Source organism: Desmodus rotundus, chromosome 9, assembly GCF_022682495.2.
Source record: "Desmodus rotundus isolate HL8 chromosome 9, HLdesRot8A.1, whole genome shotgun sequence".
Classification (NCBI taxonomy): Eukaryota; Metazoa; Chordata; class Mammalia; order Chiroptera; family Phyllostomidae; genus Desmodus; species Desmodus rotundus.
The window spans coordinates 6,252,309-6,278,003 of record NC_071395.1 but is presented as its reverse complement, the minus strand read 5'-3'; the positions used below and the strand labels follow the sequence as shown (position 1 = coordinate 6,278,003).

Genomic DNA, 25,695 nt, shown 5'->3' with positions numbered 1-25,695 from the left:
TGTATCATAAAAATGTACACTTAAAACTTATATTTTCCTATTTATCAGTATCATCCCAATAAATTTAATTAAAAAGAAAAAATAATACACAGAATACAAATTATTAATTTCAAAGTAATCTACCTTTTCATAACCTGCTTAATGTTTTTAATTTAATTTTTTCAGTACCTATCTGTAACTCTATATTAGTGATTTTTATAGCCAATGTAAGACATGTTTAACTTCTGCAAAATGATGTACTACAAAATGATAAGCTTATAAGAACCAGTACATAATAGTTAAAAAATAAATGTTTTGCATTTATTATAAAAATACTATAACAGTATTTTTCTAACAGTGATTTCAAACTGCAAAGTGCTCACCTGCAGTAGTTTCATTCATTAATCTTAAACAATTTAAACCTGCAACCTGGGCTGCAGCCATGACAGATCTTCTCTCGGCATCAGTGAAAAAGCTTGGAATCTGGTATTTAAGAACAATTAGTTTATTAATTTGATTTAATATATTTTCCTTAAATGTTTCATCAGCCGAAAAATGAAAAATTACACTAAAACTTGTGTGCAGCTTAAGGCAAAGAATGGTGTTTAAATTAAATAAATAAGAAAATACACTCTTTTTTTTAAGTTTGTCAATTCTATACCATAAAATGTTTACCTATTATAAAAGTTGACGTAAAGTAAAAACACAAATTTAAAGCAATTAATGATATGGAATAAGGACTTCCGGCCTAGATGGAGGTGTAGGTACATATGCTTTGCTTCCTAGCCCAACCCAGAGGAGGACAACCACCAATTTAAAAACAAAAAACAACCAAAAACAACCAGAACAGCCAGAAAATAGAACTGTATGGAAGTCTGATAACCAGGGAGTTAAAGAAGAAACATTCATTTACACTGGTAGGAGGGGCAGAGACAGGCAGCCAAGCAGAGAGGACAGGGCAAGGCAAGGGACCTGGGTGGGCAACGAGGCATGAGGAGGCGGCTGGTGGACCCAGTTGTCACATATTTGGATGTGGATAAACCAGAAGGAACAAACCACGCAACGCAGGGTTCTAGCATGGGGAAATAAAGCCTCAAAACCTCTGGCTGTAAAAACCTGTGGGGGTTGTGGCAGTGAGAGAAACTCCCAGCCTCACAGGAGAGTCCTTTGGAGGGATCCATAGTGTCCTAGAATGTATACAAGCCCATGCACGAGGGACTAAGTGCCAGAAGGGCCTAATTTGTGTTTGGGTATCAGGGGAAGTGACTGAAAGATGGCTGAGAGCTGAGCAAGTGGCATTGTTCCCTCTTGGACCCCTCCCCCACATGCGGCTCCACAACTGGGTTGCCCCACCCTGGCAAATATCTAAGGCTCTGCCACTTACTAAGTAACAGGCACACCAAGACAAAAAAATATGGCCTAAATGGAAGAACAGATCAAAGCTCTAGAAAAAATACAACTAAGCCATGAAGAGATAGCCAATGTATCAGATGCAGAGTTCAAAACACTGGTAATCAGGATGCTCACAGAAATGACTGAATATGGCCGTAAAATAGAGGAAAAAGTGAAGGCTATGCAAAGTGAAATAAAAATATACAGGGAACCAACAATGAAGGGAAGGAAACTGGGACTCAAATCAATGATTTGGAACAAAAGGAAGAAATAAACATTGAACTAGAACAGAATGAAGAAACAAGAATTCCAAAAAACGAGGAGAGGCTTAGGAACCTCTGGGACAACTTTAAATGTTCCAACATCTGAATCATAGGGATGCCAGAAGGACAACAAGAAGAGCAAGAACTTGAAAACTTACTTGAAAACATAATGAAGGAGAACCCCAATCTCCTTCATTTCTTCCCCAATCTGGCAAAGGAACTAGACATGCAAGTCCAGGACACTCAGAGAGTCCCAAAGAAGTTGAATCCAAGAAGAAACACACAAAGACACATCATAATTAAATTATGCAAGATTAAAGATAAGGAGAGAATTTAAAAGCAGCAAGAAAAAAGGAGACAGTTACCTACAAAGGAGTTCCCATTAGACTATCAGCTGATTTCAAAAAAGAAACCTTACCGGCAAGAAGGGGCTGGAAAGAAGTACTCGAAGTCATGAAAGGCAAGGACCTACATCCAAGATTACCCTATCCAGTAAAGCTATCATTTAGAATGGAAGAGCAAATAAAGTGCTTTCCAGATAAGGTCAAGTTAAAGGAGTTGATCATTACCAAGCCCTTATTATATGAAACGTTAAAGGGACTTATCTAAGAAATAGAAGATCAGGAACTATGAACAGTAAAATGACAACAAACTCACAACTATGAACAACTGAACCTAAAATACAAAACCAAAAACTCAAAAACTACAACAGGAAAGGAATCACAGAAATGGAGATCACATGGAGAGTTAACAGCAGGGAGGGTGTAGGGCAGAATGGGGGAAACGTTCCAGGGAACAAGAAGCATAATTGGTAAGTACAAAATAGACAGGGGGTGGTTAAGAACACTATATGAAATGGAGAAGCCAAAGAACTTCTATGCACAACCCATGGACATGAACTAAGGTGGGGGCAATGCTGGAGGGAAGGGGGATACAGGGCAGAAGGGGATAAAGGGGAGGAAAAAATCAGACAACTGTATTAGCATAATCAATAATATACTTAAAAAAATAGAATAATATTGCAGTATTTCCAAAATATATTAGTCTAAATCCTTCTTATGCTGGTTGGACCTATGAAAAAATATATTTATGTTCATCTTTAATAATGAAAAAGTAAAAACCAAAGGATATGTTAAAATGAGATTAAATATATTATGGCATATCTATTTAATGGAACCATATGTAGCTTTCAGAAAGAATCAAGTAGATCTGAATTGTAATGGAATAGTATCTCTAATACTTTTGGAAAAAAAGCATGTATAACATGAATTTTTTGGTGTGTATGTATACGCTACCAGAATAATATAATGCCAAATGTCGTATTTCAAAGGGAGAGGGGAATTACATTTCAGGGGACTTAGGATGAACATGTTTCTTTTAAGATCACCAAAAAACATTAAATATATTTCTATTAAAAGCAAAATTCAGGCTTAAACTTACAATTAAGATTTACATACACTTGGTTCTATTAAAATAAGAAGCACTATGATTTGGTCTACAAACAGCTTACTACAAAGCTAATTAAGTATATTTATGTACAAAATGACTTAAGGCTCTCCCAATTTTCAGTTTTAAGTAAATATACTCCTCTAAAATTTATTGCTTTTTGAATTTAGAAATTTCATTTAACAGATGTTATAAACCAGAAAGAACTTGATTTTTGATAAGCTTGTTTATCCTGATTTTGGTATTATCCTTCTAATAAATACTAAACTATATATATGGTTTAATACTCATTGAGAACTTATGTATCAGGTACTTTTTTATAGCCACTAGGAATATAGTAATGAATAAAACAGAAAAAATACTTACCCTTGTATAGCTCACAATGTGTCTACTGCACTAACTACAAAGTTAATAATGGCCAAGAAATTTATAATGCTCTCTGCTAGCACTAATTTCTGACATGAAAGTAAATCAAGTATAACTAAATAAATTGGGATTTGAATTTAAATAGGATTTTAAAATTTACCATTCTGACATATAGTTTCTAGCGGCAGTATGATGGGAGACTTGTAAGCTCATCTGGGAAAGAACTATCAGGGTTTGACTTCTGTTTTTACAACTGTGTAAATTTTGGACAAGTTATTGAACTTCTCTGTGCCTCAGGCTTTTGATCTATAAAACTTGAGTTAATAATATCTTACCTTGTAGTGAGGTTCTGAGAATCAAGTGGGTCAATATATATTAAATGCCTGTAATAGTGCCTGGCCAATGGTAAACTCTTATGTACTATTACTAAATGTCTAGAAAACAAACTATTAAGGTTTAGTATTTCTAATTTAAAAAATTCCAAATATCTATGAAAAAAATCTAATTACTAAATTCACCAAAGAGTTCATAATCTGATTCTATTTTTCTGAGGACATAAAACTCTTGAATTTACATAGTCAAGTTTAATAGTATTAGAAATATATTCACATTTAGGTGACAACACATAACTTAAAAACTAGTTATCAATATATAATGGGATCTCAGGAGATAGGATAAATAATTAAATGTTTTGTTAAAGAAATGTTTCCTTAAAGAAATATCTTTTCTTCCTGAAAATACTGCGTGGTATCATTTATATGTAGAATCTACAAAAGTTGAATTCATAGAAGCAGAGAGTAGAATGGTGGTTACCAGGGGCAGGGAGGTGAGGAAATGGGAAGATATCGGCCAATGGGTACCAAGTTTCAGTTATATCAGATGAATAAGTTCTAGAAATCTAAGGTACAGCATGGAGTTTATAGTTAATATTGTATCCTGAAAATTCTGTAAGAAAGTAGGTGTCAGGTGCTCTAATCACAAATAAGTAAATAAATAAAAAGGTAAGTATATGAGGAGATGGCTATATTAATTAGCTTGACTACACTAATCATTTCACTATGTATATGTATATCAAAGCATCACATTGTATACTTTATATACAATTTTTACTTTTAAAAGGCATAAGGGAATTTTGGGTGGTGATGAATGTTTTATTACATTGATAGTAATTATAGTTTCATGGGTGTATGCATATGTCAAACCCTCTGAAAGTACTGGATATGTTAAATATATCCAATTCATTTTCAAAAGAAAGATCTTTTCCATCTGATACGTAATAAACACAATCTCAAAGTCCCAGATGGGAATGTTCAACTTTGCCATAAAATGTTAAAAGTAGAGCTGGGAAGTTCAGTGCTACCTGGAAAGTTTCTTAGGGGTAAGTGGCAGTCACTAACCACATACATTTTTGGAAGATTCTCTGATGATCACAATCAACTTTTGGTGGTTATCCTGAATTTTATCAAAGAAGGTAATCTGTTTTTCATGAAAAGTAAAAATTGATTTAGGTTATCTTTCTTAAATTTTTCTATTTTTTTCACATTGTTTTTATTGTTGTTCAAGTACAGTTGTCTCCATTTTCCTCCCACCACTCCCCTAATTTAGGTTATCTTTATTGGATAAGGTCAGAATGAGTAAAGAGAAGGGAAGAAAAATATTTTAATGTAACATTAATACTTGTAGGCCTCCCTGATCCACGGTTTTGCTTTCCACAGTTTCAGTTACCTATAGTCAACTGAGGTCTGAAAAATAGTAAATAGAAAAATTCCACATATAAACAATTCATAAGTTTTAAACTGTAGGCTATTCTGAGTAGGGTGATGCAATCTAGCATTATCCTGCTCTGTCCTGCCTCGGTGAGGGGGGGGATCATCCCTTTGTTCTGAGTACCTGCACTCTATGCACTACCCATCTGTGGACCACTTAGTAAGCTACCTCAGTTATCAGATCTACTGTTGTGGTTGGTGTCACAGTGCTTGTACTCAAGTCCCCCTTACTTTCCTTAATAATGGCCCCAAAGTGCAAAAGTAGTGATGCCTGGCAATTTCAACATGCCAAAAAGAAGCTGTGAAGTGCCTCCTTCAAGACTTAAAGGTATGAATACATAGGAAAAAACATAGTGTAAGTATAGGGTTTAGTACTATCATGGTTTCAGGCATCCACTGGGGGATTTGGAACTCAACACATGTAGGTAAGAAAGGACTACTGTGCACTGAAAAATATGATCCGAGAGTATTCATTACTGAAGTAAAACTTACTGAAATCACACAGTCAGCTACTGGTTTCTTCAAAGCATTTTCTGAAGTCTCTTTAAGCTTGGCCAACAGCATTCCAGTAACTTGCTCAATAGCAAAAGGTCTCTCTTCTTCTAGGTACCGCACCTAAAACCAAACATTGAGATTTTTAAAAAAGATTTTACTTATTTATTTTTAGAGACGGGGGAAGGGAGGGCAAAAGAGAGGGAGACAAACACCGATGTGTGAGATCAGCAAGTGCCCTACCTGGGAATCAAACCTGTGGCCTTTCTGTATGTAGGCCAGTGCTCAGTCCACCCAGCCACACCAGCCAGGGCCAAGAGTTAAGACTTTTATTGAATCATTTATTCATCCAACAAATATTCTGTGAAAATCTACTCTATACGTGATAGATAAACAGCAGTGAAAAAGGCAAAGTCCTTGCTCAAGGAAGTTACAGCCCCAAAAGACTGTTTTAGTATTGCAACGTCTTAGTTCTGAAGTTTCAGTGTCTAACACACAGTGCTACAACCAAATTATTTGCAAAAGTGTCTTTACCTGCTCCAGACCTCCACCTCCCACAAAGGCAATTTTTTATAATTCAGTTCCTTAGCTAACAACAAAGAAAAAAGATCAAATAATTTTTCTTTTGAAAATTATAACTATTCCTGGGTTTAAAATGAAAGTTTTAGTCATATGGTTTTGAGAAAGGTAGTAAGAACATTAAGGGAAAAGAAAAGAAAATTTCCATTAAAAATATGCATTACTCCAAAGTTTCTGGAGATAATTATGTACTAAACATTACAGATGTAGAGATTAAATTTAAAAATTATTTTTAACCAAATAACTATTTCACCTTATACACAGGTTTAAGACTGGGTTGCATTTTAGCCCATAAAATAAAACTTTACAGTGCTTCTCAGCCAAGGAACAGCAGAGGACCTGTGCTTACTCAAGTAATCAAACCCTTTTATAATGACAACTACGAAATTTGTAAGCAATACAAAGTTACCTTAGAACCCGTATAATGACTACACATTTAATTTACTGATGAAAAGGCAATGTCTTTTTACCTTTGTAATTCTAGTGGAGTGAATAAATTTTTTTCTATGACACTAAAATCTCGAGGTGCTTTAAAGAACTTCTCTCGCAAGCAGCATGATATATGTTTATAAATGTGTATAAATGTGTATATAATGATATAAAACTAACTTTGAAAAAGGCCGAAAATTGATATCCATTTAATCAATTTAAAAGTAAATTGAACACTAAGTATATATAGTATAATATGTTAAATTATAGTATAATAATATAGTATAATTTATTAAAATTACTAAATGTGGGAAGATATCAATATCAGGGAAGACAATCAAATTATAGGAGGCAGGATAATACTGTATTTTTTTATAAGAATATAAACTTGGATGAAATACACACCAAAGTATACCCAAACAAATGTCAAAAAAATGGATAAAATGATTAAGGATTCAAATTCTAAAGATCTGCAATCCTCAAAAGATGAGGAAACTGTTTGGCACAGGACTGATTGATGTTTTCAAAGCCTCTTACATGCAGTCACTATGACGGCATAAAAATTATATCACTCAAAAATTAGGTTTGGCCTTTTTAAAAAAACGTCTTACTCTGTTTTTCTCAAACTACAAAGCACAATTTTTAATTTTCCTTTTAAAGAAAAAAGGCAAAAGAAGTTGTTTCAAATAAAACTGCTTCATATGGTCAATAACCAGAAATATCTGAATATTATTCTTTACCTCAATTGTTGCTATCATAACCCACCCAACTTCCTGGTCATCATCCCTTGACTCACAAATGTCACCTAAAATATTGGCTTCACATTTTGTCTTTGTCCTTAACCTCTCGTGGTGTCTTCTTTAAATTATTTTCTTTTATTTATTTTCAACTTTTATTGAATATTTTATTGTTATTCTATTACAGTTGACCCAATTTTTCCCCCACTGCCCTCTCCTCTGCCCCGCCCACCCCACCCCACTCCCTGCTCCCACAGTCAGTCCCCACACTGTAGTCCGTGTCCGTGGGTCATTCATACAGGTTCCTTGCCCAGTCCCTTCCCCTTCTTTCCATCTTATTCCCCTCCCCCTTCAACAGCCTCAGGTCTTACCATATAATTCATCATCCATTTTGTACTTAGAACCTTCTTATAAAAATGAAAATATGTGCACAGTCTTGAAACACATATGTTAAGTTTAAAATTAGTTATTAAAGTAGCTTTGAGATGTAATTTATATAGCATAAAGTTCATACTTACAGTGTACAGTACAATGGTTTTTAGAATATTCACAAAGTTGTACACTGATTACCACTAACTAGTGTATTTTCATCACCCTAAAAAAAGTTCTGTATCCATTTTCCCAGTTACTCCCCTTTCCTCCTTTCTCTTTACCCAACCACTTTCCGTGTCTATTTGATTTGCCTGGTTATGGATATCCATATAAATGAAATCATATAATATGTGGTCTTTTGTATGTGGCTTCTTTCCCTTAGCATGTGAAGGTTCACTGTGCTGTAGTGTCTATCAGTACTTCATTCCTTTTTATGACCTAATAACAGTCCACTGTATAGGGTTACGACATTTTGTTCATCTACTCATCAGCTGACAGACACTTGAGTTGTTTCTACTTTTTGGCTATTATTGGCATAATGCTACTATGAACATTTGTGTACTAGGTTTGTGTGCACATATGGTTCAAATCTCTTGTGTATGCATTTGAGAGTGGAATTGCTGGGTCATGTAACTATGTGCTTTGAGGTGTTCTGTTAGTTTTTAAAAAATCAACAGAAACCTGTTTTTGTTAATGAATATATAATTTACTATCTCAGGATGTATAATTAAAATCCAGAATTCATCTGGAATTCATCTCTTATATGTAGAATCTACATATCAGATTCAAAATTCAAAATTCAAAATTTCAGAAAATTTCCAGAATCCATAATTGAAAAAATCCAGAGTTCATCTTTTACTTGGAAGTAGAGTTTGCTTTAATACTTCTAATATGTTATAAGATTCTCTAAATGAGCGAAAACTCATTATGGCAATTAACATAATTTGGGGCCAATTTTCTAAATCACATGTGCCACTTCTGTCTTCACCAATTAAAAACAGTTCACCCTTAAAAGTTCACCCAATAGTAATAATTTTTTCCTTGAAAATAAAATTATTAAAAAAAAAGAAAATTATTGTTTGGATTAAAAAGATCATTATCTAAATTATAATTTTTTTGTACTTACTAAAGCTTACTAAAAAAACTGCCTGTATCTTGCCATATTTGAACCACTTCCAGAAGAAAAAAGTTAAATTACAAGCAGGCAACATTATCATATTTGGTTTTTAATTTAAATATATGCTTGCACTCTGGGAACGTAAAGCTTACCTTAACTCCTGCACTTCCATTAGGCATCTTCTGCAGCTCATAGGGAAGCCTGATTCTTTCAGTTTGCACAATAGGATCATCAAATGATCGTCCATGAAGCTTTTTGAAGCCATGAATTGTATTTCTTACATTTGTGACTATCTGTTGGCAGTAAACAATTACTTAATGAATGCAAAAGAAACACCATGTCAATACTTGAGAACCAAATCTCTGTATCCTCCACATCCAAGCTCAGAATTACACACAAGCATTCATTTTCTGGTGCCCAACAAATAGTAAAATTATACAATGAGAATGTATACATCTTAACTATTGCCCCCCAATTCTCCTTTCTAGGAATATTAGATTCAAATTTAATGCCTTCAAAAAATAAATAACAAAACTTAAAAATTTTCAAATAAAAACCTATCTACAACTTGTGCCTTTGGTTTTCCTCAAACTTTTGCTCTATTACAGTAATTTTCAACCAGTGTGTGGCAAGAATTTTTAAAACATGCAATACCTGAATACTTAGTCAGGGGCACTGACCTGTTTTCCCTTAGATTGTCAAATAAAAAAAATGACAACAGCCAAACCACCAACAACTGCCTGGTGTAAGTGCTCTGTTTTGAACTGTAAATATATAGGTCATATAATAAGAGTTGCATCTTATTGGTCACATCATATATTAAGGTTGAGTCGATTGGTTAATTCTCGGTACCACAAATTCTTATACACAAGTATAGGTTCCTGATTTTCTAAAAAGTCACTTTGGAGGAAAAAGGGTAGGTTATTACTATTACTATTTTTTTGTAAGTCAATCAAAATCACACCTGTTTTTGTCAGATTGGCAAAACATTTATTTTTGTGGTGTGCTCCAGAATTTTAGTAGTTTATGGGTGCCATTAGATGGAAAAGATTGAAAATTGCTGCTCTAGTAAATTAGTATCTTTGATTTCTCTTCTTTCTTTCCACTTTCATTTGTGTTTTTATTTAAACTGTTTTTATTATCCTATTTTTATTTTTTTCTGAATACCTAATTCTTTCTGAAATTTCTCATGTACTACTGTGTTGCTTCCATTGCTAAGAATTGCTCCTAGACTAGTAAATTAAAACTCCCTCCATTGTAGCTTGTATTTTGGCAAAGTAATTTTTTCTTCAACTAGAACATGTAGTTATAACTACAGAATATTCGTAAGATCCATTTGTTGCCCTTAGTGCCCTTTAAAAGCCAAACAGACCTTATCTTCAATTATGAAATGAAACCTGCAAGAATACTGAATTACTATGTTGGTCTTTAGCTCTTCAGAAGAAATAACTTTATAGTTTGCTTTTCTTCAGAGACTCTGACATCTTATGATATGTTTAGAAGATCAGCCAGAATATGAGATGTAAACTTTAGTGAAGGGCTCATTTTGGCACCAACTCAACATTTGTTTATGTACAAATGAAAGTAGAAGAAGATATAAGTATATTCATAGATAAACAAATTATAAGACAACCTTGATAAAAAAAACTGTAAGCAAAATTCCTGGATAAATGAGTCAATTACTCCTACAATGTCATGAAGAAGATACAAGCCCCACTGAACAAAGTTATCCTGTAATGAAGAAAAGAAAACCCAGATATATATTAAAATTTAATTGTTAAGGGCTTTTGGTTCAAGCAATAAACAAAGTCCAAGGAAAATGAACCTACAGCCCAGAACATTAAAAGTAAATGTGCTACCATAAACATTTCAGAAGTCCAAAAATATGAATACTTAAACAGATTCCATGTAAAGTACTGGTAGCCACTAATTACTCTGGAAATTAGTTCCGCCATTTTTCCCCACCTTCTTCTACCAAGACATCGCTCCCTTGTTGTGGAAGTGCATGTTGTAGATAGAAAGTGAGCATACAGGAAGGAACTGATGCCATACGATAGCATATCCTAACTTTACAATTAAGGATTTTTAATAAATAACATTTGAAAAATATTTTACAAACCAAAGCAAAATATATCTAAAATACAAAGATTCAGGACCTGTCATATTTTCCACACTCTCTTTTTTCACTCTTATTACATAAAATTGGAGCTTAGTTACCAAGAGTCAGTTAATTTTTCCTATAAATCAAAACATTAACAATTTACCTGGCTCTTAGCTGCATTTCCAATGGCTCGAGTTCTTGATCCCAAAGATATACAGGCCCTAAACAGGGGAAAAACAGAGTTTGTTCCCATGGTGTTTTTATCAATGTACTATTATTCTGCTTCACTTTATACAAAAATAAATTAAAAGGATTAATGTAATCATGCACTATATTAAAAAGAGGTTACCTAAAATCAGAATTTTACATATTTATAAACTTTCATAAGTAATGGAATACTGGTTAGAATAAATGTTATAATTTTTAAAAACTTGCTAATAGGGAACAGCACTATGTTGATCCCCAAAATGTTTTTCAAATTCTATTGGTCTATGACCTACTAATAAAATTAATTGTATTCAGTAAGGACAGGCTGCTTGGATTTAAATCATGGCTCTGCCACGTAACAGCTAAATAACCTTGTGGAAATTACTTAGCCATGATTTCTTCAGTTTCCCATCTGGCAGGTAGTAATGATAACACCTGCCCATAGGGTTGTGTGAGGATTAGACGAGTGAATATAGGTAAATGCTTTCAAATGGCAGTACGAGTGCCATTTTTATTTCTGCATTTATATGTAACCCTGCTTATAAAAGCAAGTATAGAGTAACATTATCATCAAAATACCACTTCATGTAATGATTCAAGAAAGTATTCCCATGATTTCCATTGTAACTGCAGGTAACTATTCATTCAATCAACAAATAATTATAGGCATTGTGTATATACTAACTACAATCACTCTCTCTGGAGAATTTATAGTCTACTGAAAAAAATCAGAATAGGGTTATGAATGATAGTAGCAAAAAAACAAAGAGACTAATCACTTCTAGATATTAAGGTTTAGAAAAAGCAAGTAATAGAGGTGATTTCAGAATTAAGACTTGAAAGAAGAGAAAGCATTTTAATATGTAATTATTTTGTTGAGAATATTTCTGATATGTACGTATATGTCTATTCTCAATATGATATTCAGCCAGAGTAATACTTAAAGACTAAGGTCATAAAATTTCTCTGCTCAATATCCTCCAATGATATCCTGTCTCACAGAGTAAAAACTTAAGTCCCCCAGCAGCTCTTACTCTACCCTGTAACTTCAACCTAGGAACACTGGTCTCCTTGCTATTTCTAGAACAGGGAAAGCACACTTCTGCCTCAGGGCATTTGTACCTACTGTTCTCTTTCTGCAACACTTTTAAACATATTCATACGGCCTTCTGCTCTCACTTCTTTCACACCTCTGTTCAAATGTCAACTTATCAGGGACACCTTTTCTGTCTTATATAAACAGCATTCCTACTCCTCTCCAACACATATATTATTTCCTACTGTTTAACCAATTTTATTTTTCTCCATAATGTGTCACCATCTGATATAATTTATTTATTTACTGACTGTATCACCATACTAGGTATGAACTCCATGATGGTAAGAATGTATGCCCACTGCCTTGATCTGTAGTGTCCAATGTGGTAGCCACTAGCCATATGTGGCTAGTAAAATTTAAGTTAGTTAAAATTAAAAAATCAGTTCTTCAACATTAGTTGTATTTCAAGCACTCAACAGCCACCTTTTTCTAGGCCAGAGAGAACAGACCACACACAGAACAGAGCAGAAATACATTAGAATACAAAGTTCTACTGGATAGAACTGGCCTAGAACATTATCTGCTACATAATAAAGGTAGTTACTGAATGAATAGAAAGATGGCTCCTAAGGCTGATACTTATTTGGAGACTAGGAAGAATAACTTGGTTAATTTCACAGAACATTTTGATAGATATAGATAGTATCAGGGCCAAATTATACAAGGTCTCAAATGACAGATTATAAATTTGAAATTTATTTCAATAGGTAATGGGAGTTTTCATTAAAGGATCTTGAATAATGGAGAGAACACTCCATGCTTTCATATAATACCAACTGATGAGGAAAGATCCCAGAACAGTGCTTTTCAAGGGCTGAACAAAACACTGTTATATTGGGGACCAATGGATTTTCAGAGCAGTCAAGCAGTTAAGTTCATTTAGTCAATTCAACAGATATTTACTGACTACCTACTCTGTTAGTTACTAGAGGTATAACAGAGGGGGAAAAAACAGCATGATTTTGGTTTTCTTGGGATTTATTGTACAATGCCACACACATGAAATAAACTAGGTGCTGCTACAACAGAGGGTACAAATAGTGCTATAAGAATAGGTTAACAGCAGGCATCAATCAAGAGGAGGAGGATCAGGAAAAGCTTACCGGAGGAAGTGGTGACATTTGGAGGAAGAGTAAATGATGATGAGAAGTAGGGGAGCATTTGGTGAAGATCATTTTGACTACAGGTGTGAGCAGATGGGAGGAGGGCTAGCACTTATCAGTGATCTATATCAGGATGGTGTCAGCTGAGACAGAAGAAGGGATTAAGATATTTAGAAGGACTTGGTGATAGATTAGATCTTCAATGTCAAAAACAGTAGCCACAAGACACGTGTGGCTATTAAGCACATGAAATATGCTAGCCTGAATAGAGATGTACTTTTTTTAAGTGTGAAACATACTCTGGACTTTGAAAATTTAGTATTTATTTCTTAAAATATTTTATTTATTTATTTTTAAAGAGAGGGGAAGGAGAGAGAAAGAAAGGGAGAGAAACATCGATCACTTGCCTCTCACACACGCCCCAACCAGAGACCAGGCTTGCAACGCAGGCATATGCCCCAGCCAGGAATTGAACCAGAGACCTTTTGCCTTTCCAGACGGTGCTGAACTAACTGAGCCATACCGGTTAGGGCTGAAGATTTAGCACTTAAAAAGGATTGTAAAATATCTCATTAATTAAAAAATACTGATTACATGTTGAAATAAGATTTTAGATATACTGAGTTAAATCAGACATATTAAAATTAATTTCATCTGTTTCTTATATTTTTAATGTAGCCAGTAAAACATTTAAAATTATGTATGTGGCTCACATTATATTTTTATTGAACAGTGCTAGAATAGATATTAGAGGAGGAGTGTCAAGAATAATACCCAAGCTTCCAGTTTGCCTAAAAGGGTAAATAGTGGTATCATTCAATGAGACAGAAAACACTGTAAGAGGGACAGGTTTGAGGAGGGTCTGTCCCAAGTGCTATTTTGTACATGTTGAGATTGAGGAACCTTTGAGACATCTAAGACATATAGTTAGAACTAAAATGTTGAAAGAAATGGACAGATGTAGGAAGGAATGAAAGTCACTGTTCTCTAATTGTGAGCTGTTGAAAACAGGAAAATAAGGACATAGCAGAAATCAGTGGTTCAGGTGACATCTTCATTATCTCTTGTGAATAAATCCAGGATTCAACATATCCTCTGCCAGATTAGTGCTACATACCCAATATGGCAATCCACATGGCTGGTTGACTCATCAGAGAAGATATGAATTTCCCATTTCTTAGCCTACTTTGTAACCTGTCTTTCTATCTACTCCATTATTTGGACACACCCCTGAATGCTTTTTCAATACTTGTCTACCATCACTTGAGTGAACAGAAAATCTCATTCTTAGGTTGCTTCTCAAGCGTTTAACTTCTGTTTGAACACTAGATCCAAACAAGATTGGATCATTTATTTGTTAATTAAGTACTATAATTAAGTACTAGGTTCTTTGAAATATGCTTTACACATATATCACTTCACAGAGAAAGTAAGTAGTTACCATTATCAGGTTTTCTCTTTAGTTAGGAGTAGACATACAAAGTTTAAATAATTTAATGTTTGTAGGTTGTAAATATCCAATTTCAATATGTAGAAAGCCATCCTCCTCACACAGCTAAAGGTCTTCAAACTCCTTTCTTCAATTTTTAGTTTAAAATTAAATAAATATCTGCCAAGGATTTTCAGAAAAATCAAAGTAAGTTAAATACCTATCCTCTCTCAAAACTTTCACTTAACTTTAGTAATATCCAGGGAAATAGACACTTTATGCCACATATTAGGCAGATATAAAAATTCTTATAGGAAAGGATATTCAACTGTTTATCCAAATGTACATAATTTATTTATATTACACTTTTATGGATTATTTCAACTACTACTCAGAAATTCCATTTTATACCTAAAAAAAAGGAGTGTTCACAAAGCAGCTTAAATCTAAAATATTCAATCTAATGTTGCCATTGTAGTGGCAGTCACAGATTCTGAGAGAATGCCACAGAGCTCTAAACAAACTCCTCAATGTTCTGTGTCATTTTTAGAAGAGGAGGGGCATAAAATCAAATGACAGTATGATTTTTTCTACTTTAAGAAAGTTATATTTATATTTTCCCTTAACATTTAAGATGAATTTTCTGTCTCTCTCGTACAGCCTGTTTTTCTAAGGCCAAGCATGATTAGTTTAGAGAAAACACACTGCCAGGAGACTAAAGACTTCTCACCGAAGAGGTCAGCCCTCTAAGTCTGTTTGCTTCTTTGTCAGTCTCCACTAAGGATACAAAACCCCTTGAATTTACCATTTACACATTAAAAATAGACTTATTTAAAAAATTCTGGCTTTCCCTTGCCACTTTCTGTAGGATCGCAATTATTATTTATAGTCCCTTCTGCTATCATTGAGTAGACTCTAAGAAACACAATAGCTCAATTAATAATGATGCAAGTTAAGAGGGCCATCAATCAATTGGTTCAAATTAAGGGGTCAGCTCCTTACACTGCCGGTTTCAGCTATGGTTGCCAAGATGTCCACAAAGCAGGGTTTCTCAGCCTTGGCACTAGTGCCATTCTGAGCCAGACAATTCTTTGTTGGCACAGTGGGGCTATCCTGTGCAGTGCAGGATTTTAGAAACATCCCTGGCCGCTGCCTGCTGGATGCCAGGAGCATTTTCCCCCTCTTCAGCTCCAGTGTGACAACCAAAAATATCTTCAGATAGTGTCAGATGTGCCTTGGGGGTAGGGGCAGGGGCAAATCTCTTCCAGTTGAGAGCCACTGACCTATAGCATCATTTTCCAAATATTGTTCTGTGGAATATAATTCCTCAGACATTCAAATAAGTTGGGAAAAACATTCCTGGAGTGTTTCAATGGCTCTAAGTAAATTAAGGGATCTAAGAGAAGTTCTGAAGTAAAAAAAACAGAAACAAAAAACGAACAAAATAAACATCTGGTTATCATTTTCCAAACTTAACTCTCTGGAAAAAAGTTGCTCTAGGAGGAGGTGGGGGAAGAATGTTTTCAAAGGACTTATTGTTATGCTTTTAGTAAGTATAATTCATAAATAAATTAGTTCATAACTCGAAACCATTAACAGAAATCACAAATATTTATATAGGTAGACACAATGATTTAAAAGCTGATTAGATAATTAGATATATTAACTATTAAAAATATTATTTGAAAAGCTGATTTATCTTACTTAAAATCCACCAGTTCAAAGAAAATTAGCAGTGCCCAATAAATTGAAAATTCTAAATCAGTGTTTTGCAATTATCATTGGCCACCTATTTTTATAAATAAAGTTTTATCAGAGCACAGCTATGCTTATGAATTTATACTGAAGTGACCAAATACCAAAAACACTACCAAGGGCATTTTCAATACCTTAAACTCAGATATTATGTAATTTGTACTTATCATTCCCTGCCTTCTAGAAACCTTTTAGAATTTCTCTCTCACAAGTTCAAGGCAATGACTGTAGATTCATTTTGTTTTGTTGTGCATTTTGCTTTGTTGTAGATAATATTCAGATTTTATAGTCCTAGCTTTGGCATGCTAAAGTGTGAGACATCTGCCCTTCCACCCATCTCAGTGTAATTTTGATTTAATAAAAAGTGAAAAGTGTTCAATGAATTTTTGTTTCTCAGCAGCAAAATAATATTTTAAATTTTCCACTAACAGCAGTGTATCCATCAATGGTATACTGTACTGCCCTTCAAAAGAATGAGGTAAATTAGAGCCATATGTACAAGTTTGAGATGTTAGCAATATATTTTGAAAAAGCAATTGCAAAGTATGTTAATGTAATTCTACTTTGTTAAAAAAATAGAAAAACATCCCATTATGTACATATACTCACATACTTGCATAAAACTAGGAATGTACATTTAAGTTTAGGTGGTTGTTAAAAAGGGACAAATTGGGAGATTTACTTGTGTAATTTTTCAGCATTAACCAAAGTTCAACCTTAAACCAAAGTTCATATAAGCTCATAGTAAAACATACAAGCAAAAGCAACTTGTTTACTTGTTTCAGTAAACTGTCCCTGGTTTATACATAGTATCCTCCCATGTATACATAATCAAGTATGTTAGTGAAAAAAATGTGAAAATGTATGGATGCTGAAACCAACTAAACTAAGCAAAATCCTCTTTCCACAGGATCCTTTCATAATGTATTTGCATCTTAGAAATACCTGTGTCATATTACCTTGATGTCAGCAACTGGAATATAGAAAACATTTTTTTTGAAAAGCTAGTTTGCAGTGTGGTGTATTAGAAAAGCAACATGTCCCAATAGTTATACTGCTTTTTGCAAGATAGCTATTCAAATAACTATCCAGAGATCAGTAAGGGATATATTTTCACTCAATAATTTAAGCTCCACAAAAATAAAATACAGTGTAAGAACACTGGACTACAAGGAAGTATTAATTCATTAACAATAAAGATATACTCCTGAGGTAAATCATACTACACAGCCAGGGGAAGAAAGGCAGAGTTGCTGATGCAAGCTAATTAAGAATATGATCCGCCCTGGTTGGTGTGGCTCAGTGGATTGAGTGCCAGCCTGAGACCCAAAGGGTTGCAGGTTCAATTCCCAGTCAGGGCACATGCCTGGGTTGCAGGCCAGGTCTCCAGTTGAGGGCATCTGAGAGGCAACCACATATTGGTGTTTCTCTACCTCTATGTCTCTCTCCCTTCTCCTCTCTCTAAAAATAAACAAAACCTTAAAAAATTTAATCATTTATAATGATTTATAAAAAAAAGAATACAATCCTTCCACCTTGGAAATTTTTAGCTTGTTATGCTCACTAAATCTAGACATTAGTAGTGGCTCTCTTACCCACAAACAAGAAATATCTTAAATCTCAGCCATATAGAATTAGCCAATGTGCCTAAGAACGGTAACAAAGAGACCTCTAGAAGACTCAAATGAGCAGCCTAATTTTTAAAGAACTCTCTTTGTAAGTCTAGCCAGGATCTTGAAAGAGTTCAGGACTCACTACTAAGATTTCTGAGCCCGGAAAGGCAGTATGTCTTACCGTTCTGGTTTCTGACCTTTTAGGATAAAGTTTATGGATTAGGGGAATCTTACCTCTCATTTTTTCTCCATAGGTTAAGTCCCTGAAGCCAAAGGCTGCCCCCAATTACCCTCTACTCTGCTGAAAAAGGGCGAGCAGTATTTCCTGGTTCATCTCTGCATGTGTGAGCAGGGCCCACAGGCACCGTCAGAGTGCGGGCACACAGCAACACTGTTCCCAGGGTCAATGACAACTCAAGCTCCGCTTTTATCTTTTGCACTCTTCAATTTGGGAAAGGTGAGAAATACTCTTTTAAATAAACGAGATTCATACCATAAAAAAATCTTCTAGAGATGAAGTCATAAATATTTCATAATTACTGCTTCAGCTTCTCACCATGCATAAAAACCAAAGATGTAAAAGAGTTCTAACAGTACCATGTAGATTAGCGTTTATATTTCAGTATATAAAGATCCAAAACTTCAATAGAAATACAATGCATATCTCTGGAAAAGGTAATATAAAACCTTCTAGAATATTCTTCAAAGAAACCAAAGCAGACTGCTTAAAGTAAGCTACTCTTCCACATCTTGACATACTTAAAAATTATTCACAGAACTATAGTAATTTAATCACTTAAAAGGCTTAGCTTAACACTGATGTTGGTTAAGATTAGTCTTATATTTAAAGTATTGTACTTTGCACCATTCCAAAGGGTCAAATTAATATATTTAGTTACCTTTCCATAGAAATTAAGAAGTGGAAACTTGGTTTCTTCATAAATTTACAGGTAACAGTAGTCGACAACAAGAAGCCAATTTTTCATCTCCCTGCCTTAATTATATTCCTTGCCAACAACTTCTCAGACCAGAGAAACAATGGAACATGTGGGAACAGGTTTCCTTGACATAATGCCACTCGTCTGAAGTCTTTCGCCAAGTGTTCCCAACAGAATCACTCCACAGTCATGTTTATACAGGACAGGCGCTGCCGACTCTCCAACAATTCGTTCTGTACAAATACGCTTCGGACAGGCTCTAGCCCCCCCACTTCCGACTGAAGGACGTCTATCACCCACACTACTGACCGAGGACTCCGGTCCCGGATTCTCTCTCCCTAATCACGCACCATTAACGCACGCCCCTGGAAGCCCGTCCCATTACCTCCAATTCTCAAGGACACTGGGGTAAAAAACCCTGCACATCTCAACCGCTCCGGGGGAAAAAAAAAAAAAAAAAGGAAAAGAAAAAGCTTTCTGGGCCAGGTAAGCCTATAACTCATTTTCTGATGCATGCAATCTGATCTTTCATTTTTGACTTTTCTCCGAAAAAGCTGTCACGCAGACAGAGTCGGGGAAAGGAAGAAAGGCAGAATGAATGCAGGATTCTCCACTCCGCTGGCAGGGGATGCCTGCCGGTGGCCGAGAATTTCCCGCAAACCCCGCTAGAAGTAACGGGAGATCTTTCTCCAATGTTCGGGAAGTCCAGAAGGTCCCACCCCAGCGCCTCGTTGGAAACTATAGCAAGGCCGATGGAGAACGAGGCGGGGGGGTGCGGGGACAGAAAGGAGGAATGGGCAAACTGTTACTGATCCTGATCCTCGAAGGAAAAGCAGCCTTGCGGAGACTGCAATCCGACGCCCACCTGGGCCTGCCGACTAGCGGGCTCTCGAGATGGCAGCGGGTGGGCTGCACCTGTCATCCCAGGGATCCGCACGCAGCTCGAGATGCCCCCCGGCGGGACCTAACGTTAGGGCCAGGATTAGGAACGGAAATGGCACTTACGGGGTACACCTGTCGCTGTACTCATTGGCGATGGTCTCGATGCCGCCACTCCTCGCTACAGCGATGTAGCAGTTGAGAAAGCCGAGATCAATGCCAACCACAGACATCCCGCCGCCGGATGGTCGGGGTGCTGGTGCCTTAGCCGCCTGAGCGGGGACCGCGTTCTCTTTGGGGCTGTGGTTCTTAGGAAGGCGACTCCTACGAGAAGCAAAGGAGAGAAGACCCGAAGTCGCTACGCTTTGAATCTAGGGCAGAGCCTCGAGCAATAGCGGAGAGGTAGAAGCCACAGCGCCGCAGCCTCCGTCGCCGGGGTCTCTCTGCGGTTCGGCCGCCTCCAACCGGCAGTTACCGTGTTCTGCGTCTGCGCACTAGGCCGCCTGGGAGGCGCGCGAGCCGCTCCTCCGCAGCCGAGGCTGCGCTGGGCCTCGGCTTCGGTCGCTTCCGTCAGCGCTCGGGCAACGGCTGCCCGGGGAGCTGCGGGTTCGAGAAAGATCTGGAAAACGGAGGCGGCGGAGCCAGCCGAGCCAGCCGCGGGATGGGAGAGCTGGGAAGGCGGAGCGGGGAGGATCAGGGAGGAGGGAAAAACGGGGCTGGCTCGCTCGCCCTCGCTTGGTGGCCGGGAGGATTGCTGCTGCGTTCGGGGAGAGGCGGCCACCCGCCCGGCGCTCGGCCTGCGGCTTCGGCTTCGGGGGCGCCCTTGGGTTGTCGTTGGCACCCAGGGCAACGCCTGGCTCTGCGGGAAGGTGCAGCCGAGGCCTGCCCCAAGTAGGGTGCTCAGGCCACCGCCGCTTCCCCGGGGCCAACCGCAGCCCCAGTGCCCACCGGCTGGCCTCGCTGCCCCGAGGGGCCCATGTGCTGCCAGCAGGTGCGCTCTCAGGGTCGGCGGTCGTGCGCCCGCCCCCGCCGTGCGGGGCTCTGTGAGGTGGCGCCCATTGTGCAGCTCGGCCGCAGGGCCTGGCCAAGCGGCCCCGCCAGTGGGGGGAAAGGCGGTCTTCTCGTTCCAATCCCTTGGGTCAGAGCCGACTGGACAGTTTTTGGTTTTATGTCCTTACCGGGGCTTTGAAGTACCCAAACCCAAACTCTCAGGAGGAAACCAGCAGCACCCTGACAGCTTTCCCTTCACGTAACTTCCTTCACACTCTTCTAAAGGTGCAGTCCCCTCCACTAACCTCTGAAAACCGGTTTTACGGGAAAGTGACCTGACGTGGGTCGCTGTCACCATGACACCCGACGAGCCTGGGCATGCCTCCAGCGTCTGCCCAGTGGTCGGCTGGGTAGAAGCCTAGAGCGGCCCAGCTCTAGGAGCAGCCGCGTTCGCTTGCTCAGCACCTGATGTCTGTCTGTCTGTCTGAAATTAACCAACTCATACTTTACACTTACGGAGTTTGCCTGTCCTGCTTCTGGTTCAGTGCGTCACGGCTTTCCTGTTCCTTCTCATACAATTTCTGGTAGCTTTCGTGTTCCTTCTCGCCCAATTCTCCATGTGATTCCTGGTCCTCCTGCTCCAGTTCGTGGGGTGTTCCCTGTTCCTTCTCACCCAGTTCTTGGGATGTTTTCTGTTCCCGATCGACTAAGTCTTTGGATGTGTTCTGTTCCTTCTCAACTGATTCTTTATCCTGGTTCCTACTTGTTGCCGTGTTGAAATAGAATTTTGTAGCAGGTATTTTAGTACTCTTATTGTCGCTATTTGTCCACTTCTTAAAACAATTTATGCTTTTTACAACTATCAGTGCTGCAACAGCAACAGCAGCAAGTGTGACTATAGCTCCTGCTGCTGTTTCTGTGAGGGCCATGAAGTCCATATTCGAGGGCAATGTACAGTATTGCTTTGACGCTGGTCTTTCTACATTAAAGAATCACACCTCTCCTCCATTTCACAGCTACGCAGAGGAGCACTAGCTGTGGGCGAAGGCCCCAGTGAGGGACCCTCACGCTCGGTGGAGGGGCTCCCAGCAGGCAGTGCGCAAGTACAAAGGGGATTGGCTCCTGGCTCCCCACAGACCCCGCCCCCAGCCTCACGCACTGGTGGGTGGCTTCCACCCTCCGGTTTCAGTTGCCTCTGCAGCCAGCCGTCTGCCTCTTCGGCCCACCACCACCTAGATTTATTCCAGACAGAATATCCTGAAACTCTCCTAGGGCCATATATTTACTCATGCTTTCTATCTGTAAAACTTGAAGGTGAGAATGATTTTTCTATTAAAAAACACTTAAAATACCGGATTAAAAAGACAAGGTCAGGAGCAAGGGATCATCCTCACATTCTTTACAATTACTGGGAGGAAATGAGTGTACTTAGTGGCTAAAAGCATGACAGGCTTCGGGATCACACAGACTGGGTTTGTAGACCCAGGCTCGCCTTACTAGCAGTAGGACCTTACGTTACTTAAGAATCAGAACTTATTGATATGCCTGCAACGCCTAGGACAGATATGATGTGCAGCCGAAGTTGAGCTAGATCAGGAAAGGTAATGCATGCCATGATAAGAATAAGAAGTCTTTATCCTGTAAGCAAGAAGTTTACCTTTCAAGAATGAGGACCCCTTTTTTTAAAATAAAAAAATTCATTTACTGAAATAACATCTACATACTACTATTAAGTTCAAGAACACTTCATATACCTGCATTTTGTTAACCCCCAAAGTTTGTACTTACATAAATAAAAATAATATATATATATAATTTTAAAATCCAATTTTCAATTTTAGTGGGTATATCAATTTGTAAATTAGTTGCAAAAACTTCTCCCCAATATCCCCAATTCAGATGACCTACAATTCAGGATGTACTACTGTATTAGAGACATTGAAATACATAGAAACTGACACAATCAGATTGGAGTTTAAATAATATTTTGATAGGATTAAGAATGGGTAAGAGTGGGACTGAATACACAAGAGCCACTGAGGAGACTGGCACTCTCCTGGTTGTCTTTCAAAATCTCTTATTTTGCCTTGTACATGTGGCTGCTCTAACTACACACTGTATTTCCAACCTTACAGAATGGCCATGTAACTAAAGTCTTACCAACGTGTATATGTGACATGTGCAACTCCCACTTGCCCTGATTCTTTTTTCTTTACTTGCAAATGGTAATATAGATTAGCCAGATACCCAACTTTAACTATGCAGATATTACAATCTCTAGTATATGGTTCTTTCCCTGGGGTCCTCAGATCACACAGATAAATTTAAACAAGGATTATCTTAAACTATCCTTTAACTAAAATTTCTTTCAACTATGAATGTAGGCACAAATCACAGTAGTATTAACAGTATGTGATTTTTCTCACCAATAAAAATCATGTATTTTCTTTTTTTAATGCATATTGTTCTAATTTATTTTTCAGAAACAATTCTAATTCACAAATTTCTATATTTTGACTATTATTTCAATTACTTTGAACACATTTCGTAACTCAGCATAATCTAATCCAGTCACTCCATTTCACAGTGGCAGAGTGTGAAACCCAAAAAGGTTGATTCTTCTGATCTGCCTCCTATATATTCTTTGCCCTATGTCCTCTGTTCTCAACCAGAGGTTTACACATAATGCACCTGGGTTTTAAGCCAGTTGTCACATTTCCTTAGGTAACAATCTTTTCAAATAATAAATTCTACCAGTCATCCAAACTTCCATGATAGGAATTAGATTTTCCTGGACTGAGTATGTGTCTCTGAGGATAAGGAAGCCTCTGTCTGACTCAAAAAAGAGTCAATTTAAGAAAATACATTTGGGTCCATTTGGCTTCTGGGTCTCATCTGTAAGGCATCACTGCCACTCAGATACATGAAGAGATGCCCATCTGACTCAGCAACCTTAGGTTCTCAGAAATCATATATTATCATACTACATTGTAATTGTTACACATATTATTTCAAACCATATTGATGGTTATTAATACAAAATTATAGTAGCTATTAGAACACTGGATCTTGTAAATGTTAAAAAGTACACATTACTATTATATCACAAACTTGTATTTAATATTTTAATAACAATATTTCAAAGAGTTTCCTTTATAATCCTATGTATTTTATTTTAGACATTTAAGACTATTATCCTGGGTTCATGGGCTTTACTACAATAAGAAAGGTGTCCATGGCATAAAAATGGTTAGGAAGGCCTGCTTTAAGAGATTAGAACAAAAAGATTAAGGTACGTAGGTCTCTGAAGGAATTCATGGAGAGATACCATGCTATCTTTGCTCACTTCCCAACTATTATTTAAGAGAGACACATCTTACTTAAACCACTGTATTTTATCTTTAAAAAATTATTTTTCAATTAGTTTACATTCATATTATTTTTTGTATTAGTTTCAGGTGTACAGCATAGTGGTTAGATAATCATATTCTTTACAGTTTTTCCCCCTGGTATTTCCAGTACCCACCTGGCATCATACATAGTTATTACAGTATTATTGACTATATTCCCCATGCTATGCTTTACATCCCTGTGACTATAAATACTAATTTGTACTTCTCAATCCCTTTACCCTTTTCATCCAGTCCCCTAACCTCCTTCCCCTCTGGCTACCAGTAGTTGTTCTCTGTACCTATGAGTCTGTTTCTATTTTGTTTATTTTGTTCTTTAGGTTCCACACCTACGTGAAATTACATGGTATTTATCTTTCGCTGTTTAACTTATCTCACTTAGCATAATACCCTCTATGTCTATCCATGCTATAAGCCACTGTATTTTGGGTCTCTTTACAGCAGCTTAACCTTTACCCACACTGAGCTTATTAAAATAGCACATATTAGTGAGTCCTAAATTAAAACAATAGCAATCAAAATGGAAAGAAAATATTGTAAGAAATTTCAGTAAGTAAAATTTACAAGAGTGGGTGATTTATTTGCTATATGAACTGAGGTAGGAGGAAAGCAAAGATGACTCCCAGATTTCTATTGTGGGTGACTGGGTAGAATCACTATGTATTGTTAATCAAGATAAGGATCATGGAAAGAGAAGCAAGTCTGATTTGAAAAAATGAGTTAGATTTTAGAATTGCTGGGTTAGAGAACTGTTATACATACAGAGAAAAGGGTGCAAAAGACTATCGAATTGCATTTGGAAACTCTTAAGAGGAATCTGGGCCAGGCTAGAGAGAAATCTGAGCTTCACTGGTATATAGATAGTTATCTGAAACTAAAGGTATAGCGAGGAAATGAACTGGGGATCACATGTAAAGTACCAAAGGGCTTATGACTAGCCCCTGTGGAATCCTAACATTTAAGATAATGGTGGAAGAAAAGGAGCCCTTTGAATTTATAGTTAGGTTAATCAGCTGAAGAAGAACACAGGTATCATTTCTTATGCTAACACAATGTTTGTATATGAACAAAGAACTAGGTGTATTTCAGAAGTTTTACTTCAAGCACATTTGTATACAAAAAAAGGAACTATTCAAAGCACAATGTTTGTATATGGACAAAGGAATTATTTCAAAAGTTTGAGTTTGAGCATACCAAAGTTCTATTACTGTAAAGCAGGGGTGTCAAACTCAT

The 25,695-nt window shown here is 37.0% G+C and overlaps 1 protein-coding gene across 1 annotated transcript in view; it reads right to left on the bottom strand.

The window, feature by feature from the left end:
* HSPA4L (heat shock protein family A (Hsp70) member 4 like) overlaps positions 1-21,342 on the bottom strand; it is a 47,431-nt gene extending 26,089 nt beyond the window's left edge. Inside the window, exons 1-6 of the mRNA XM_045202391.2 lie at positions 21,241-21,342; positions 20,189-20,386; positions 11,203-11,260; positions 9,091-9,231; positions 5,705-5,827; positions 363-462 (exon numbers count right to left, since the gene is read on the bottom strand). Of these exons, the coding sequence (XP_045058326.1) occupies positions 363-462; positions 5,705-5,827; positions 9,091-9,231; positions 11,203-11,260; positions 20,189-20,295 (529 nt within the window). The 5' untranslated portion in view covers positions 20,296-20,386; positions 21,241-21,342. The remainder of the gene's footprint in view (positions 1-362; positions 463-5,704; positions 5,828-9,090; positions 9,232-11,202; positions 11,261-20,188; positions 20,387-21,240) is intronic.
* Positions 21,343-25,695: the final 4,353 nt, after the last annotated feature.